The sequence below is a fragment of the Onychostruthus taczanowskii genome, unplaced genomic scaffold (assembly GCF_017590055.1).
Source record: "Onychostruthus taczanowskii isolate IOZ18803 unplaced genomic scaffold, ASM1759005v1 scaffold14, whole genome shotgun sequence".
Taxonomy (NCBI): Eukaryota; Metazoa; Chordata; class Aves; order Passeriformes; family Passeridae; genus Onychostruthus; species Onychostruthus taczanowskii.
The window spans coordinates 7,512,026-7,530,942 of NW_024498573.1; the positions used below are offsets into that span (position 1 = coordinate 7,512,026).

The 18,917-nt window shown below is 40.5% G+C and overlaps 1 protein-coding gene across 1 annotated transcript; it reads left to right on the forward strand.

Moving 5' to 3' along the window:
• Positions 1–1,105: 1,105 nt before the first annotated feature.
• Positions 1,106–17,989, forward strand: GFPT2 (glutamine-fructose-6-phosphate transaminase 2). Its single transcript, XM_041397972.1, has 19 exons — positions 1,106–1,175; positions 5,659–5,766; positions 6,360–6,458; positions 7,141–7,266; positions 7,828–7,886; positions 8,394–8,528; positions 9,931–9,992; positions 11,212–11,291; positions 11,568–11,685; positions 12,388–12,551; positions 13,079–13,174; positions 13,273–13,370; positions 13,714–13,834; positions 14,009–14,166; positions 14,297–14,411; positions 15,021–15,148; positions 15,778–15,945; positions 16,375–16,536; positions 17,131–17,989. Exons 1-19 carry the CDS (start codon positions 1,169–1,171, stop codon positions 17,173–17,175), a joined length of 2,049 nt encoding a protein of 682 aa, XP_041253906.1. The 5' UTR covers positions 1,106–1,168; the 3' UTR covers positions 17,176–17,989.
• The last annotated feature ends 928 nt before the right edge of the window (positions 17,990–18,917 follow it).

Below are 18,917 nucleotides of genomic sequence, written 5' to 3' on the forward strand. Positions count from 1 at the left end.
GACCTGACCTCACGTCAGTCTCCCTGCTGCTCCTTGTGCCTGTCCTCAGGAGAGAGCCTGGGCCAGGAGGCAGAGCTGGACAAGGCTCCTGGAGCAGTTCTTCCTTGCCAAGTACATGGAAGAGACTACAGGGGCTGAGCAGGAGTTGGAGCTGTCCCTCGGGTGAGCCTGGCGAGCACGTTCAGCTCGGAGCAGGTGCTCCTGTCCTGCCTGTGCAGGCGCAGTTGGCTGCTGAGGGTGGCTGTCGGTCCTTGGAGGACAGGGGACACCTTCCCCTGCCCAGCTCCACCAGCTCCTGACAAAATGGACCTGTCCTGTTCCTTATGGCACCGTGAGGTGGAAAATCAGAATCGGTGCACAGAAACTGCTCCTTGTGCTGCCCATGGTCACACAGCCAGGTCTCTCTGGGCTCCCTGTCACTACTGACAGGAAAATCCCTGAGCAGGCCTGAGGTGGACATGGGATTCGTCCTGTCTTAACATGACCAGACGATGTAGCCTGGAGCTGTGCCAGAGAAGGTTGAAGTCAGACTCCAGGTAGAATTTCTTCAAGGAAAGCATTGCCAAGCATTGGAACAGGCTGCCCGGGAGGTGGTGGAGTCCCCATCCCTGGAGGTGTTGAAGAACTGATTGGACGTGTCGTTCAGTGCTCTGTTTGACCAGGTGGGATCGGTCAAAGGCTGGACTGGTGATCTGGGAGGTCTTCCCCGAGCTTAATGGCTCTGTGACTCCTGAGAACAGGAGCTCGGCAGGGCCGGGCAGGGCGGGATCCGCCGCGTCCCGCGGGGCTCTGTCCCCGCCGGGCTCTGCCCTCCCTGGGCTCTGTCCCCTCCCTGGGCTCTGTCCCCTCACTGGGCTCTGTCCCTTCCCTGGGCTCTGTCCCCTCCCTGGGCTCTGCCTCCCTGGGCTCTGTCCCCTCCCTGGGCTCTGTCCCCTCCCTGGCTCTGCCTCCCTGGGCTCTGTCCCCTCCCTGGGCTCTGTCCCCTCCCTGGCTCTGCCTCCCTGGGCTCTGTCCCCTCCCTGGGCTGTGCCCCCGCGGGGCCCCGGGCAGGGGCGGGCGGAGCCGGCCCGGCCCGGCCCCGCACCCGGAGCATAAGAGCCGCAGGCGGGCCCGGCCCGGCGTCAGCCGCGTTCGCCGGGAGCGGGAGGGAGCGTGCCTGCCTGCCACCATGTGCGGTGAGTGACGGAGCGCGGGCTGAGCCCGGCCAGCAAGGCACAAGGGCGGCTTTGTCCCCGAGCCCGGCCGTGCCGCTCGGACTGGCCCCGCTGCATCCTTTCGGGGCTGGGAAGGACGGGGAGCGCCTGGCAGGTGAAGGTGAAGCCGTTCCGCCCGGCCCTTCTCCCGAGCAGACGCGATCGCCGTTCCGTGCCTCCCTCCCCGATCCCCCCGTGCCTGGCGACGTGTCTCGGGTCGTGTTGGGATGGAAGTCGTCCCGTTCCCACCGCCCGGCTGCCCCGGGGATGCCCGGGGTGCCTGGTTCGCCTCTGCTCCTGGTCCCGCTGCCTCGGATGCACGGGATGCGCCGGGCTCTGCCTTTCCCGATCCGGGACTAGGGATTGATTAACCGTGACTCACTTCCGAGCTGCAGCGATAAGGGAGAGTTTGTGGTTTTCAAACAAAGGCAGTGAAGGAGCTTAATTCTTAGCGGTTGTGAGTTTATTCACCTCATTTTCTTCTAATAAAGATGAGATGGAAAAGATAATTCCTATAGCGTGTACACAATTGCTTAGATATGCTTCGGATCAGATGGAAATCAAAGTGTGGGTTCGGAAGCTGCTAACGCGATTGTATTTGGTTATGGAGGAAAGTTTGGTGAAACTTTGCCAATCTGTCACTGACATCTCCTCTCAGGTCTGACGAAAATAGAAAAATTTGCACTTGTACTTCTTAGTCGTCATCAACAAAACCTCTTTTGTGGGCTGCAGACTGAAAGTGAATTGAGTTACTGCTCCCAGAATTCTACTTTCTGAATTAGGTATCTTTTCCTTGCCTCCTCATCCTTTTTAATTGTAACCTCAGAAGGAGCAAGGAGCTCTGGAATCCTCTTTCACTGGAACACGAGGTGATATTGTTTCAACTCCTATTGTGTGAGCTCCTACGTGACAGATCACTATCAATGAGACAAACTCGGTGCCTTCTAAACAAAATCCCTCCAGGTGAGAGACCTGGCTCAGCGCCTGAGCCACCCTGGGGTATCCACGGCAAGCCCTGAGACACGTAATGGTGATATCAAAAACTTTGCATGTCTGGGCTGTGTATTGATTGGGAAGTGAGGGAAGTTAACAGTGTTCAAGGGGTTCGGTAGAACATCCAATTTGGGGTGGAGCAAGTGACTCAGTTCGAAATGGCAAAGAGCAGCAGTTCATGAAGGGTAAGTGAGAACTGAGCTAGGTTTTTTCCCATCAGCACTTAGAAACCTTATATATTACATTTGTTTTCATGAAAGATATCCCTCAGCCTGCTATGCTGATCTCTGTAGGGAGTGTTGGAGTTCTAGTGATTGCAACCAGCAGTTTTGAAATTACTTCTTTGTTGTTGTTTTTATTTTTTCATATCTTTCCAGGTTTAAGTGCTGATAATGGACTCTATTGTGTTTTCTTTGGCTTCAGGTAGCACGTGAAGATTTATAGCTCTTGGTTTATGTTTTGAAAATACACAGGTCATAAATTCTGCTATAAACATGCTCGTAAGGAAGGAAAGTCAAGATGTTATCATTCTCACATGTAAGGCAGTATAGCCAAAGTATTCAAGCAAAAGTATTCAGGGTTTAAAAAACAGTCAAGATGCACTTAAACTGATGACCTCTTTTAAATCAAAGTTAGTTTCATCAGGATATGAAGTTGAGACTTTTTCAAAGCTAAGTTTCTGGCATCAACAATGTGCTTAGGGGTATCCTTTTATTTTTCAAAAAGTAAATAATTTCGTTCAAACTTCAAGTATAGGCTGCCCCCTTCCTGATTTTGGTGAAGTCTTGCAATTGCAAGAGTTCTTGTGGAATTTTCCCACAGAAAATACTCAATTTATTTTTCCTTCTTCTGATGCTCTCTCTGCTTGTAATCCTGAAAGGGGAAGCTCTGAAGTCTTGATATACATGTAAAGGGAGAGCCTTGCTTTCAGTGTCTGCATGTGAGTGAAGCTGGTTTTAGGTATGTTTTAGCAACCTTCTCTTTCTGTTTTTAGCATCTGCTTCTAAAGGTAAGCCATAGACGATTGACCTAGTTCATCCTTCTAAGCAAACTGTGATTATGGAAAGTTATAAAATAGATTTAACATTCAGATCAAGATGACAATGTCCTAGTAAAACACTTGGATGCTTTTCCTGGATTTTATGTTTTTGAGTCTTCTTAAGGAAGCAAGATCTGGAAATGGCATCTAATACCTTGGGGAGGCCATCATAAAGGAGCTTGTGTGCATCACAAAACTCTTATCATAAGATGATTCAACTGAGATTCAGTCATACTGGTGTGCTTCCAGAAAGAATTAAGATACAAGGAGTCTTTATCACAAGTTGTTTCTACATGAGTTGAGTAATGTGCTTTAAATCTGGCCAAAATGATGACTGAGGAGGAAAAAATACGTGAGTGGATAAATCGTGAAACAGACATGTACTAGAGAAAGTGTTACTCTCAGTGCTTAGAGTAAGATTTATTTCCCTTAACTGGAAGAGTTTATAACATGTTCTTTGAAGTCAGGCTGCAGCTATTGTTTTCATTTTAAATGGCCTTTGGTGACTTCTGCATCTTCTAATGCACGTGTGTGGAAGTGCAGCTCCAATTCCCTGGAAACAAGGATCTTTTTAACAAATGCAGCACACTGGTAGCATTGTAAGGATGGTCCCAGAGGAAGGTTCTTCCTGGAGCTCCGTGTAGTGAAAGATGCCACATGGAACATACAAGGATGTTGAGGCTTAAATTCATTGTGAAATCTGGCCTAGAAAGTAGAGCTGGATCTGAAATGAGGTGTGGCAATGTTTTGGAATGATGTTGAGAAATTCGTATTGAAGAAATTGAAGAATGCTGCTTTTGAGGTTCGTGGTTAGTGCCAGAGAACGGTAAATATCTGTCTGGAAAAATGATCAACAGGCTCTCAGTCTGAAGTGACTGCTTATAACCAGAGGCATTATTTTTCAAAGCATCCATGAAGAACAGTATTAAGCAGTTCAAATTCCCAAATACCTCCTTAAATGCAACTATTGTCTTAATGTCTCCGTTAATGTTGGATGCGCTAGAAATAATTAGGCTGAGCTCCTCATAAATCTCACTTCTGAAGCAGCAAAGTATTATCCACCCTTTAATCTTTCCAAAATAAATTCAGAGGCACATGTAATACTCTCTTTGTCTCACTGTCAAATCAACAGTATTAATGTCTTATAAACCAGTGGAGTAACCAAATTCACAGTAATATTTGTTAGGGAGGTTTATTGGTGTATCATCATAAGAGCTTCTTCACTATGGCCATTTACAGTTCAAAAGCCTTAATTGAGGGGGAAGAGGGTGTTACATTTCAAACAAAGGCTTTCTATCTAAAACACTTGTCTGAACTGCTTATCTGTAGAGCTCTTAAAGTCTGGGTTTTTTTTTTTTTTCTCACTGTAGTCTCCAGTCCTGACTTGTTACTCGGAGAAACTGTTGAAACAGCGAAATTAGTTGTTTTTGTTTTATTGGGGTACAGATTTGCAAGAGTTAATAAAAAGCCCTAATGTATCCATATAAATACCAGAGTCGCAGGAAGAGCAGTAGGCAGAGAAAAGGAATGGCTGTGTTTTTCTTTGCAGGTGACTCTTTTATTACACCTTTTCTAAAGATAAAACAACATCCCCAACGCCCTTCTAATAAAAAAATGCCTGTGTACTTAAATAAAAAAAAAAAATTAGGGTGGGGGAACCAACCCCCAGCTGAAAAAAAAAGCCTCTTCTTGGTGGATGACTGGTGTATTGAGGAGGAGAGGGATCAGGGAGTGATTGGGGCTCGCTGCGGTGCCCCAGGAGCTGGCAGGGGCACGCACGGGCTCTCTGCCTTTGGGATTGTGCTCAGGCAGCGCAGCTCGCGTTGTGGGTGACCCCGTTTGGTACCTTCCGATTCTTTCCTTTGTTGTCCTACCCTATTGACTTCTGCCCTTTCCTCGTGTTTGCTTCTCCATTCTCTTTCTGCTGAAGTGGGGGTTGCACGCGGGATTAAGCTGGAGCCTTTCAGAAATAGATGTTGTGCCTCGTACCTACCCATGGGTATTTAAGGCCATGACTTGGATTACAAAAGTCTCCTTGTGTTAGTACTGGTGAATATATTCCTTCTTTGAATGCCTGGAGATGAAATAGATCACAATGTTCCCATTTTCAGCTGTGGTTTTCGTGAAAAGTAGAGTTTTTTTAACCTCTCCTAACTGTTTAACTCTTGGTGGGTAACATGAGGAGAGTGAAACTCGCCAGTAAAGTTTGTGTTATGTGTTGAAATTTGGCTTCTGAGTCCTTTATTGTACTTGAATTCTTTCCATTTCAAAATGCATTAGAAGAAATTGTACTAAATGGGAGGTTGGGTGCCCCTAGGACTTCTCCCTGACACTAGTCTGAAAGAGTTTTAAATTGAGTCTGAAGTGATGCAAATTTTTAAAATAACCTCTTTGCTTCTTTTCCCCCCTCCTTCCCCCTTTCTCCTTAAACAGGAATTTTTGCTTATCTAAACTACAGAGTGCCTCGCACTAGGAAGGAAATATATGAAACCCTGATAAAAGGATTACAGAGACTGGAATACAGAGGCTATGACTCTGCAGGTATGTTAACCAACTCAACAGGTTAATTTTAGCAACCAATAGCTCATTCCATTACTTTTTTGGGTACTTTCAGTGTCTGGCCTCTTGGATTTTTCTTTCTTTATTCTACAGATTAACAGATCAGAACTAATTAGCTTGATTCTTGGAGTGCTACAGCTTTCCTCAGGACTTAAAATTGGGTGTTTAGCTCTGTAATTAGATGGTTGAGGTTTGTACATGTAAGCAAGACAAACAGGGTGTGGAAAAAGATCTCTATAAAGGGCCGTGTAGTTTGTACCTCAGCCTTTTTTGTGAATGTGAATCACAGTGAAGGATGGGGAAGATTAAACTTGTCTTAAATTTGAGTTGGCTCATTTCATAGGCAAAATATTTCAGTCTGTTATCAAATACAATTTGAGATGGCTCATGTACGTTTTAATCTGTGTAGTGGATATAGACTTAATGTGGTTTCATTTGAACATGCACAGGTCTAGCAACAACAATAAAAATATTGATTTCAGTGGTGTGTGCCTGTGTGTATTTTCTCAGCCTTTTCCTCATTCTAGTGTATTTCATGCTTTAAATAACACTTATGACTGTGTCCTGTGCTGTAGGAGTGGCAATTGATGGAAATAATAATGAAGATAAAGAAAGATTCATCAAACTGGTTAAGAAAAGAGGAAAAGTAAAGGCCCTGGAAGAAGAGTTGTACAGTAAGTGTTAAAAATGACCCCTTTACTTTGGCCTCCCAGTCAGATACTATCTGCATCTCAGCAGAAAATCAGACCATAAAATTGCAGTTATGATTTTGCATCAGCAATAACTGCATTGGGAAATCCAAGCAGCTGAATTTTTTGTGCCCTTCAAATCTGCACTTAAAAGGCAAGCTGATCTTCAGATCTAGCACTGTGGAATTGTCAGTCTATTCTCCCTTCTTTTGGTTGCTCCTTTGTTCAAAACCTGGGCTCCTTTGGCTCTTTGCTCATGTGATTTCTGTGCTGCATGGCTGAAATGCTGAAACATGCACTCTGACAGAATTTATGACCATTTAAGCAGCTGGCTGTCATCACAATCTGCTTTATGCAGTGCTTCCATCTGTGAAAGCCTGAAGCTGTGTTTTAATACGTTTACATTATAATTTGTAGTAATGGGGTCTGTTAGCCTGTCTGCTAGTATTGGCTAAAAATGTTCCTATCTTGGAAAACAAGGTTTTAATCACAGTAGCTTGAACTTTCAGAAGTGTAATGTCAAGAAAGCAAATGGTTAAAAAAAAACCCCAGAAGATAGCTTTTAGATTTTTGCCTGTAGGAATTGTCTTTGTGTTTTACTAATCGTGTGCATGTGAGAGAGAGAGACAATATTAATTATTCAGTAAACTAAATTTCTCCTGTATAGAACAAGATGACCTGGATTCAAAAACCGATTTTGAAACACATTTTGGAATTGCTCATACTCGCTGGGCGACGCACGGAGTACCAAGTGCAATAAACAGTCACCCTCAGAGATCAGATAAAAGGAATGGTACGTAATCTCTGCAGCACTTGAACCACACAAATCTGAAATGATTCAATCCACAGAACACAAATGTTCTTACTGTTGTTATGGTATCTATTTTTTATAGTAAGGCTAAGCTGTTGCCATTCCATTTAGCTCAGACATTTTTAAAATCAAATAGCCTCAGGCTAAAGTAACACTAAAAATTAATGACATCTGTTCTCTGAAAATTGCAAGTTAATTGAAGTACAACATTCTTGTTTTGAAAGGTAAGACTGAAAATATGAATGTGTCAATATTGCCTGGTCCAGAAAAGGGAGATTTCATATCATTCTTTATTTGAGATGGCTTGGTGCTCTACTAAGTGTAGTTTAGAACCCTCTCAGTAATTTGGAACTGCCTTTGTATACTTTCAGAATTTGTAAGCTTCTCCTTGCAGTTGTCCATGTTGTGATAAACTGAAAGCTATAGCAGGTGGTTTCAAGTGTACTTCTAAGCTTTTTTTCCCCCTGTAATTTTGTGTTCTGAATTAAGTATCTTAATTTTTTGTTGCTCATGAATATATCTATGTATTTTTTTTTCTCTTAGAATTTGTTGTCATCCATAATGGAATCATCACAAACTATAAGGACCTGAGAAAATTTCTGGTGAGTCTGTGGCAACTCAATTCTAAAACTAGAAAGTTAATAGTCTCCCAAATACCATCAGGTCGTTCATGACTTCAGTGGAGCATGAATTCAAGTTTCTTGATATCATCTATAAAAAAACTGTGTGAAAGGGTCTGCCTAATAACGATACTCAGGAGCTGGTGAAGTGCAATATGTTCCTGTGATCCTAAATGCAAAGTGTTTATGAGCAGAGTAGCAGTTTGTGCTGAGATTCTCTGAGAGGGTGTGTGGAGTGGGCTCCTTCCTGTCTCTTGGTGCTTGACAGATGCCAAACAAGTCTTACTGTGTGTCTTATTCCAGTATTTCCCAAAGAGTATCTGTGATATGATAAGTCCTTGTATTTTATCTATAGTGATTTATATGCACTGGTCCAATGTAGTGCTCCAAGCTCTGACCGCAGTTTCTGGTGGGAGGCAGCTGAGAGGCTCTTCAGTGTTTGCTGCCTGAGGATGGACACAATTTTTACTCTTCTGTATGATATTTCAGGAGAGCAAAGGATATGAATTTGAATCTGAAACAGATACAGAAACAATCCCCAAATTGATCAAATACATGTATGACAACAGAGAGAGTGAAGACACCAGTTTTTCAGCCTTGGTAGAGAGAGTTATTCAACAGCTGGTAAGTGGGAAATTACTTTTTTTCCCCTGTACAACAGTATAAGCTATTTTTGGGGTTCCTTAGCATTCTGCCTTATGCATTTAGATCCTCTGCAGGAGTTCTTAGAAGGTGCTGCAAATAACACTTTTAGGCTTCTAAATAATACTTAATAGACCAAGAAATGAGATTAAAATTTTGGAGATTTCAAAGACTTTTTACTGTTAAATCTTTAAATTGCAGTAGCAGCGGATTTAGTTTTTTGAGTTTTTTGTCTTGTTTTGTTTCTAGCAAGAAGTTAACACAGCTTTTTAATGAAGGAGTTTAACTTAAAAAAAGTAATAGGAGCCTCTGGGGGTCAAAATCTCTCATAAATGGCAGTGTGTTCCTAAAGGTTATTCTGATCGTGTTGAAACACTGCTGTGATTCAAGTTTGGCCAATGCCTTGGCTCTCCTATTTGGAAATAGATCTAACAAGCTGGACTGGTTTCCAAACTGTGAAGTGGGAATCTACTGTTACTCAGTATGTGAATGCTTAAAAACTTTGATAGATGCATTGCAAACTTGGAGAAAGCTGGCTTTGTTTCCTCCCCCAGTCTCCAGGCAGATGTTTTCCCTCCCCTTCCTGCAGTTTCTGACGCTCTTTTCACCTCCCGTCTCCTCTTTAAAGCAGCTCTGTAGGATTCCTTGCAGCAGGGCTGGAATCCACAGCAAGGCAAGGCCTGTGTGGGTCAAGAGGGAGCAGCCCCAGAGCTGAGAGGAAGGGAGGCTTCACCTGACCCAGAACAGGGGCAGAGTGCTCTGAGTGGAGCCCTGGGAGAGGAGGGAATGAATGTCACCATCTCTGTCCTGCTGGCAGGGTGGGGGGCCTTGGCTCCTGCTTTGGGAATCCTCCTCCAGGAGTTTGCCAGCTGTGTTAGTACTGTACAGTTGTTTCTGGGGTTTTTTTCTGGTGTTGTGGATTTTTTTTGTGTTTTGTTTTTGAAATACATTAATGAGAATTTGCTGCTTGAACTAGAAATAGTAACTCCAGGTTTTTAGTTGAAACTGCATAGTAATGCACTGCAAGTAAAATTCTGATTGAAGGTCTTACGGAGAGTAAATGTCTAACAATCTTCATGTTGATTATGAGTAGCATCTCTGACATTTTCATAACCTTTGCATTCAAGATTATTGTTTTTATTTATAAAGAGAGGCTAAGTGTTTGCTTCCTGATCTTTTAGCTGTTGCACCGTTAATGTGCATGTCAGTTTGTTCTTCTCCATGGCCAATTCCTTTAAAGGTGCAGTCTGCCCTCCAGGAAGAGACTCCTGATAGCAGCTCCTTCAGTGCCTCTTCAGAGAGGGGCCCCAGTTTAATGAGATGCAACTATTTGAGATAAGTTGTTTAGGATCTTTTTTTTCTCCTTTGTATTCATGTTTTCCAGGAAGGTGCTTTTGCATTGGTTTTCAAGAGCATCCATTACCCAGGTGAAGCAGTTGCTACCAGGTTAGTAAAAGTCCATTTTATACATAATGCATGCTTTTTATTAGGTTAAAAAAAAAAGCCAGCCTCTTAAAGATACTAAAATATTGATGTTTAAAGTGCTTAATTAACCAAAATGAGTGAGTCAATAAAGAATCTCAATGTATCTTGTGTTTCTAAATTTGTATTAAGAGCATGCTAATTTTTTTCCTATGTCAAAAAGGGGAGAGGGAAGGGATATTGTTCAGTTTTAGTTCCCATTGAGTAAAGACTGAGATAAGTACATTCATGTTGGCTGAAAAACCATCATAGTAACAGGTTATACAAATAGAGTTCTATAACTGTCACAGCATTGATGTGTCTTTCTGTGTAAGTTCTGCTTTTATTTATGACTTGAAAAACAACTTTCAGGAAATGTAAAGATATTAAAATAGCAAGTGACATAGCAAGTGATCAAAATAGCAAGTAATGGGAATAGAGACTGTTTTATATTACAGCCCAAAAGCCCATTGCTTCGGTGGTCTAAAATAAGACTGCATTAAAATTTTGAAAAAGCCAGCTGTATCATCACTCCAACTGGAGAACATCTTCTGAAATGAGCTATTCTATATGTGGTTCAGGTTTGGGTTTTTAGGGCTAGGGATTTAAGAGAAGCTAATCTTGTAATCTGAGTGTGACTTGTTCTTTTATTCCTGTGATATTTTTTTAATAAGGTCTTCAGTGACATGTAACCCATATAATTAAAAAAATGTCTTAATATTCTACAGTTTCAGAGGTGCAGTAGGGATGGTTGATGTTTCTGAGTTTGAAAGGCTAAGGAGTGTAACAGTACTTCAATTCTAAAGAGCACAGGAGCTTACTGTTGTCTCACTTTAGAGGCAAAGTAAGATTTTGTTCAAATTGGTCCCTGTACTAAGACATTTTCTGATTACTGCAAAGAAAACAGCTGGTTCATATACATTTTCCTCTACCTGGATGTAGTTTACAGGTAAAGAATCACCATGGCACATGGTAATTACTTATATAATAATATTTGGTGAATCTTAAGAAGAACCAATACATATATTATAATATTATATGTTATATAACTCCTGCCATGTAATGACCTTAGGATCATGGTTGAAGGAGGCTCTTCCTGTTTAGGAAGCTAGATGGGATATTGTCTTTTCAGCTTCACCAATGTCTGGTAACTTCTTTGTATGCACATTTCTCTTTATAAACTTCAGTGTTTTCCTTTCTCTAGGAGAGGGAGTCCTTTGCTCATTGGGGTTAGGAGCAAGTACAAACTCTCAACTGAACAGATTCCAGTTTTGTATAGAACATGTAAGTTGATAAATCAAAATACATTATTTTTAAGAACTAAAATTGCTGTTACTTTATGATTAGAAATTAGGTTAATTGGGTTTTGTACCATAAAACTACCAGCTGATGCCCCAAATAACTTTTGGCTGGGGATATTTTTATACTACTGAATGTGTAGTTCAGAAAGTCCCATGCCCCAACCTATTTCTGTAACTGTGATACCCTAAACCTGTACAGTCTGTAATCTTAACTGAACAGAACTGGGTTTGCATTTAAAATGTCTCATTTCTTTAATAGGCAACATTGAGAATGTGAAGAACATCTGCAACTCCCAAGTGAAAAGACTGGATAGCTCAACCTGCCTTCATGCTGTTGGGGATAAGGCAGTAGAATTCTTCTTTGCTTCAGATGCAAGGTAGTAAAAATACTTCAACTCTGATGAAAATATTGTTTTTTTGTTTAAAAATGAGATAGTTAGATAGTTCTGGAAATTTAAGCTGCCTTGCTCTTGTACAATGGCTTTCTGAAAGAAGAGCTTTTAATCCAGGTAACATCAGAAAGCCCCCAGGCTCAGGTGCTTGAAAAATGTTTGCAGTTCAGATGCTGCTGACAAACTTTCACAAGTGCAATATCTGCCAGTTGCTGACGTCTAGGTGAAATATATCCAGTGTAGGAAAGTAATTTGGGTACAAATGGACACTCATCAGCTGAGCATTTGGGTAGACTATAGGTTAGTTGGGGTTGTGATATTTTCAATTCAGATATTGGAGGAAGAAAATAGTAGTGTGGTTCCAAACTGGGCAGGAACCTGGACATCAGGCACACATTTATCTTGGAAACAAGAGCAGGACCTTAGCAGGATCCATCAAGGACACTGGGAGGCATTTCAGACCAGCAGGAATGGATGCAGTGGCTGCTGAGCCTCCTGCTGTGGGTTGCTGTGAGAGTGCAGGAGGAGCAGCAGATGGAGCCATTGCCTTTAGGATGGCTCTGTCTGCAGTTAGGTCCAAAAGGAAGAGAGAAGCAGGGCTGGAAGTGCTCTTGTGGCACATTTAATTGCTTTGCTATTACCAACTCTGACGTGTCAGGTTTGTCTTGCTTGTTTTTCTCTCTGTAGTGCCATCATTGAGCACACCAACAGAGTGATTTTCTTAGAGGATGATGACATTGCAGCTGTAACTGATGGGAAGCTCTCAATTCACCGTCTGGAGCGTTCAGCTAGTGATGATCCTTCCCGGGCCATCCAGACCTTGCAGATGGAATTGCAGCAAATCATGAAGGGTGGGTTGAAACATCTGTAAATGCGTATCATCAAAGATGGATTTTACTACACTGTTTGTGTAGTAATTGAGGCAGCAAACTGCTAGTTTGTTGTGACAATTACATTTTATTCAAGCTGTTTGTACTGGGACCTGACAATTCCAAGTTTTGAGACCGAGAGAGAATGGGCAGTCTGGGACCCTATCCATTTTAGATTTGGAAAAGTCATAGATACTTCTATTCATTTCAGTATCCAGTGAAAATGTAACTAATGTTAACATGTTGTAGTTGTTGGCAAAGCATGACTATAAATTAGGAATTGAAGGGGAGCACAGATGTTTCCTTATGAAAGAATTTATTTACCTTGTTAGTATTGGGAAATCGAACCAACCAAATAAAGTGACCTATCCATCCTTCCTTTCTTCTTGCCTATTATAAGCTTTTATTTAGGCTAACATAGTCAAGTTAGTCTTAAAAGTTCTCTTTGTAACTGGAATAGACTTAAAATAACAAACCTAAGCTTTGCCATGTCATGTTTTTATAAACAGGTAACTTCAGTGCCTTCATGCAAAAGGAAATTTTTGAACAACCAGAATCAGTTGTCAACACAATGAGAGGCAGGGTGAATTTTGAGAGCAGCACAGGTAAAGGAGAACAGTCCTTCAAACTGCACTAAGTTTGAAATTTGTAAATATCCTATCTAGAAAATGAAAACCACCATTGTGTATTTATTTGTTTGCAGTTTTGCTGGGGGGGCTGAAGGATCATTTGAAAGAAATCAGAAGATGCCGAAGACTGATCATTATTGGCTGTGGGACCAGTTACCACGCTGCAGTGGCTGTATGTTCCCAACCTTGCTTGAAATGTATTTATAACTTACTTTGCTGGGGTTTCAGACAACAGCTTTTCATCTGCTTTTTCTTCTGTCTCAGACTTTGTCTTTCATTGAGGGGTCTCACACTTTTATTTAGCTTTCCTTAGTGCCACATTCTTTATTAATGCTCCAATGCCATTAATCACCATGCTAGAAGTTAACTTTTACCACCTTGGCTTTTAAAACTCTGGTGAGCTGTAATTACCAGCTTTTCTAATAAGAATTCATTTAGATTTTCTCTGATTTGTCAAATGTCCAAATGTTAGTGGGTGGCAATATTAACAAATACTGTGTTCTGCTTGAATACAGACTCGACAAGTCCTGGAAGAATTAACTGAATTACCAGTGATGGTGGAACTTGCCAGTGACTTCCTGGATAGAAACACACCTGTATTCAGGGATGATGTGTGCTTTTTTATAAGCCAGTCAGGTGAGCTGCATTTGCTGTGAGTGACTGCTCTAAGATTGCTTTCCTTTATATCGTACTTTGCATTATGTAAGTGTGGGTACATTTATTTAGAACACACTTGTGTAGACTTTGATGCTTTTTGGGAATCATTATTATCCTCTGCCAACCTGAAATGAAGGTGTGAATGTTTTCCAGGTGAAACTGCAGATACACTCATGGCCTTGAGGTATTGTAAAGAGCGCCGTGCTCTGACAGTTGGCATCACAAACACAGTTGGAAGTTCAATATCCAGGGAGACTGACTGTGGTGTGCACATCAATGCAGGGCCTGAGATTGGTGTGGCAAGCACAAAGGTAATTGCTGTTCAGGGTTTGACTTTCAGTCCTGTGGAATACAACTCGAATTTTAATTGCAGCAGTTCAAACTGAGATCATATTCACTCTCTGCAGAATTAGCTGCTAAATGTTTTTGTTATGTCTCCAGGCCTATACCAGCCAATTCGTGTCTCTTGTAATGTTTGGCCTAATGATGTCTGAAGACAGAATTTCCTTGCAGAAAAGGAGACAGGAAATTATAAGTGGACTAAAATCATTGCCAGGTATATTGATATTTTGGGTTTGAGGAGGTATAGGGGATGTTGCCAGCATAAAATACTACTCAGGGATATTTCTTTCTCATTTAAGTTTCACTCTCCCCCTCATCCTGAAAGGCAAACAATATGAGAAAAATGGACTGTTCATTTCTGCACTGTTTGCCAATTTTACAAGTGCCCTTCCAAGAAACTTGGCAGGAAGATCGGAATTTTCATGGGTTGGGTTTTCTAATTACAATAAGGTAGTTTTGTATGAGACATATTACTTGATCTCCTAAATTCATGGTTTGAAATTTCTAAAACCTCCCACTTTAAATCAGGATAGATAAAATGAAACTAATTCAAGGTGATTTTAAATGGATATTTCACGACTTCCTTTAGAGATTCAAATGGGATATATGAGCACTGCTTAAACCAATAGTTGTTTTAAATTTATTACTGTAAGTAAGGCTGGAAGAAAATATCCTTAAACTGCAGTCCAAATTGCTAAGTTAATGGTTGAATTGCATTAAGTGTATTTGTTCTATTAGATAATTAGAACATTCTAGTACAAATGAACTATTTTTTCCAGTTTAAAAAAAAATTGATTTTTGTTTTTTTCCTGTGCCTCAATAGAAATGATTAAAGAAGTCTTGTCCTTGGATGAGAAGATACATGATTTGGCTCTTGAACTGTACAAACAGAGATCATTGCTGGTTATGGGCCGGGGGTATAATTACGCCACATGTCTGGAAGGGGCTTTGGTAGGAACTTCTCTATATTCTTTGATATTATTTAAAATGATATTTTATAGTTTATTTCTAATATTTAATTACAGTTTAATTCTACTGCAATAAAACTATTTATAACTAGAAGCATTTAAACACATACATAAGGTGAACCTGGATTGATACCACTTTCTTGTTTCTTTCACAAAATAAACACAGTTTTTAATCAGTCTGTTTAAAACCAAGAAACTAACAATTTAAGTTGCTGACCCATTTGAAAACAATATCAGAAAAACACAATGTGCTGATGTTGAGAAGAGATGCTCATGCATGAAAGCCATTAATTATGTTATGAACATCCTGATAAAATGGGCACATACCCATCACTCAGAGGAGTTTGTTAAAGGTAGACTGCAGGAGCCAAGATTGTGCTGGGTGTTTGGTTCCCAAAATTCCTGTTGGTTACTCCATGTGCATGGGTGAGCTCTGCTGCTGCCCACAGCCTGCTAGAAATCCCAGCAGCCACCCATGTGTTTTCACTAATACTTGATACCGGGTACATGTATTTAAGTGGCAGAGGTACAGCCTTGGTGTTTTGATTCTTGTGGCTGTTTCTTCTCAGCTGATTTAGTAGTAATTTCCTTTTTTTTTTTTTTTTTTTTTAGAAAATAAAAGAAATCACCTATATGCACTCGGAAGGTATCCTGGCTGGTGAGCTGAAACATGGGCCCTTGGCCCTAATAGATAAACAAATGCCTGTTATCATGGTGATCATGAAGGATCCTTGTTTCACCAAGTGCCAGAATGCTCTGCAACAGGTCACTGCTCGGCAGGTACAGTGTTCAACTAATTAACTTCCCCTGTGTCATAGGAAAAGAGATTGTGCACACTGCACTGCTGCTGACCGTGCACCTGGAAAGGGATGTATTGCTGGTTATTGTTAATTAAGTTGCAAATAAGATGCTACATCTGCATTGGAGGTTGTTATTACAGGTTAAAATCAGCAGTGAAAAGTGCTTTCATACGGCTTGTTTGTTTTGGGGTCTTTCTGTTTTGAAGCAAATGGAACAATGTTAAAACTGTACAGGGTGAAAACATTCAAATATTACAATATAGTAAAAGTCAAGAGCCATTATGCAAGACTGGCGTTGCCTTTGTAAGCTACTTGAGTGTCTTCAAACACATACAGGCATGCTGTGAACAATACTTCAAAGCAGTTCTAGGCTACCTCTTCACTTAACAATGCAAAAAATTATTTTCAGGGTCGTCCAATCATTCTGTGTTCTAAAGAAGACACTGAAAGCTCAAAATTTGCCTACAAAACCATTGAGCTGCCTCATACAGTTGACTGCCTGCAAGGAGTGTTGAGTGTCATTCCTCTTCAGTTACTTTCATTTCACCTGGCTGTTCTCAGAGGATATGATGTAAGTGTTTTCTATATTTAACACTCCTTTTAATGCAGTTTTGAACTTCCTCCTACCAGTGTAAAGTGAGAAACCCAATTATATGGCATATCTAAGATTCATTAGCTATGAAAATAGCTAGTCAATCTCATAGTGAGTGTGATTATAGAGGTAACATTTCAGTGCCAATTTTTCAGTTTTGTATTTTTAATTAGTATCCTTCTAAAAAAAATATAAAGCTCTTTTGCTGTTTGGTTAGTTAAGAGTGCAAATGGGACTTTTTCAGAGAACCTAATCTTGAAATGTGATATTGTACTTTAAAATAGGTCAGTGCTTTGTACACCTTGGTTTGTTGATGTGTCAGTTTGACACTGATGACTGCTTTGAAAAGGTATCCTGTGCAAAACAAATATGTATTTGTTAGGAGGGTTTTGGAAGCACAAATTAATTCAGCTGAAAGTCATTATCTGCAGATCTATAGCCTGTTGTGTGTGTTAATGTGCCTAGAATCAAGCAGAACTCATTAGGAAGTCAGAAAAAACACACTAAATGAACTGTCAAATGCAGAATGTCAGTATTCCTCTGTCGTACTGAAAGCCTGTCTCTTCATTCTAGGTGGACTTTCCAAGAAATTTGGCCAAATCTGTTACTGTAGAGTAACAGCCAAGAACAGCTGATGCCTTTGTCACCAGACCTCTGAGTTATACTTGTAGAATGTGTTGTTCTGAATTGATAGGTAAATGTTTTTTTTCTAAAAAGAATGATAGTGCTAACTGGAAAGTGTCAGAAGGATTTATCTTGCAGCTTTAAAAGCTTTTGATGTGCCTTGTACCCAAGTGCTTTTGCTCACAGCAAATACTCCTCCAAGTCCTGAAATTACCAAAGAAGATAAAAATTGTTTACACATGGTATACTGAATGAACTTTTTTACTGTGCAATATATATATATATACAGCTCTCTCCAGAGTAACTGTGAACTTTTTTTAGCCTACACTACATAACTAGTTTCAAAGACATAGTATTTATGAGTACAATTTGTATAGCTTTTTTTAAGTTATTTTTTTAGTACACTGCTTATCTGTAACATTGGTAATGCTCAGAATGTAAATACTGAGCGTGTTGATACTTCTGTACAGTTGATAGGGATTTTCCTCCTTCAGCCTCAAACTGGAAATTTGTTGTCCCCTCTTCTTTCCCAGCTTCCCTTCCCCCGTTGCATCTGTGTTTCATATTTAAACAGTCATTTGCAAAGTTCTTCAGTGGCTGTAAATTCCCAGCTATGTTTTCAATTTCTGCTTCTTTTAACTGTTTTGAAAAGCCAGAATGACATTTGTTTTGTATGCCATCCCAGCTCTTATTTGCATAACATGTATAGTGCAACAGAATAGGGGAACTGGATGTCTTTCAAGTGATATTTTTGTTTGAAGAGGGTACAATGAAATGACAATGCAATTAAAAGATTATATAATTCTTATTTTGTGGTTTGGTTTTTTTGTGTGTGTGCGTGTTTGGGTTTTTATTTGTTTAATTTTTGTTGTTGTTCTTGTTTTTTTTTACCTTGATTACTTCTATCTCAGGTCTGAAGAAAGTCCTATTTTAGTACCATACATATTTGCAAAAGCAAACTTTGCTAGTTTTGAACCAACTTGCAGTAGGGGAGAACCTGTAAACCTGCAGCAAAATAAGGCAGATACACACAAGAAGTTCTCTGTTCATTTGTTTGGTTTTTATTTCCAAATGGCCAGAAAGCATAGGATTTAATTTTTCTGCATTTTATTTACTAATGCTTCACTAGTGAAGTTTATGATATTCCTCTGCAGGCTTGGCTCTAAATGGAGGTGTTTGAATGTTTACTTGGGTTAAGAGCTTGAAAGTGTTACACCCGCTTGTTATAATAGGAGCTACTTATTGGAAACCACCCTAGTACTTTTTATTACCACATAATAGAACCAAAATAACAAAAAATATACTACTAATCTGACCTAAATGCCAAGAATATGTAACTCTGTATCTAACATGTTTTGGTAAGTGATAAGAAGGCCCCTTTTACTCTTGATCTAGAATTAATATTCCCTTCATATTAAAAAGTGAACTATGAAAGCATATTGAGGTAACCTAGTCTATATGCAACATTAAATTGATTGATTAAAAAATTACAGGCGCATTTTTCTAAAATCATCTGTGAGAACAGAAATCACAGAAATGAAAGCTCTCATCAGTCCTAGGAGAGGTGGCAAATTGAGTTTATTTTTAGGCAGCACCTGTTTTAAAAACAAGCAGTCCTCGTGTCAGGGCCGGGGGTGCGTAATGGAGAGAAGGCGTATGATTTTTGCGTGGGGTTGAAAATAGCTCGGGGAGGGAATAAATCCCTTCCCTCCTGAGCCATCCCTGTGGAAAAGCTG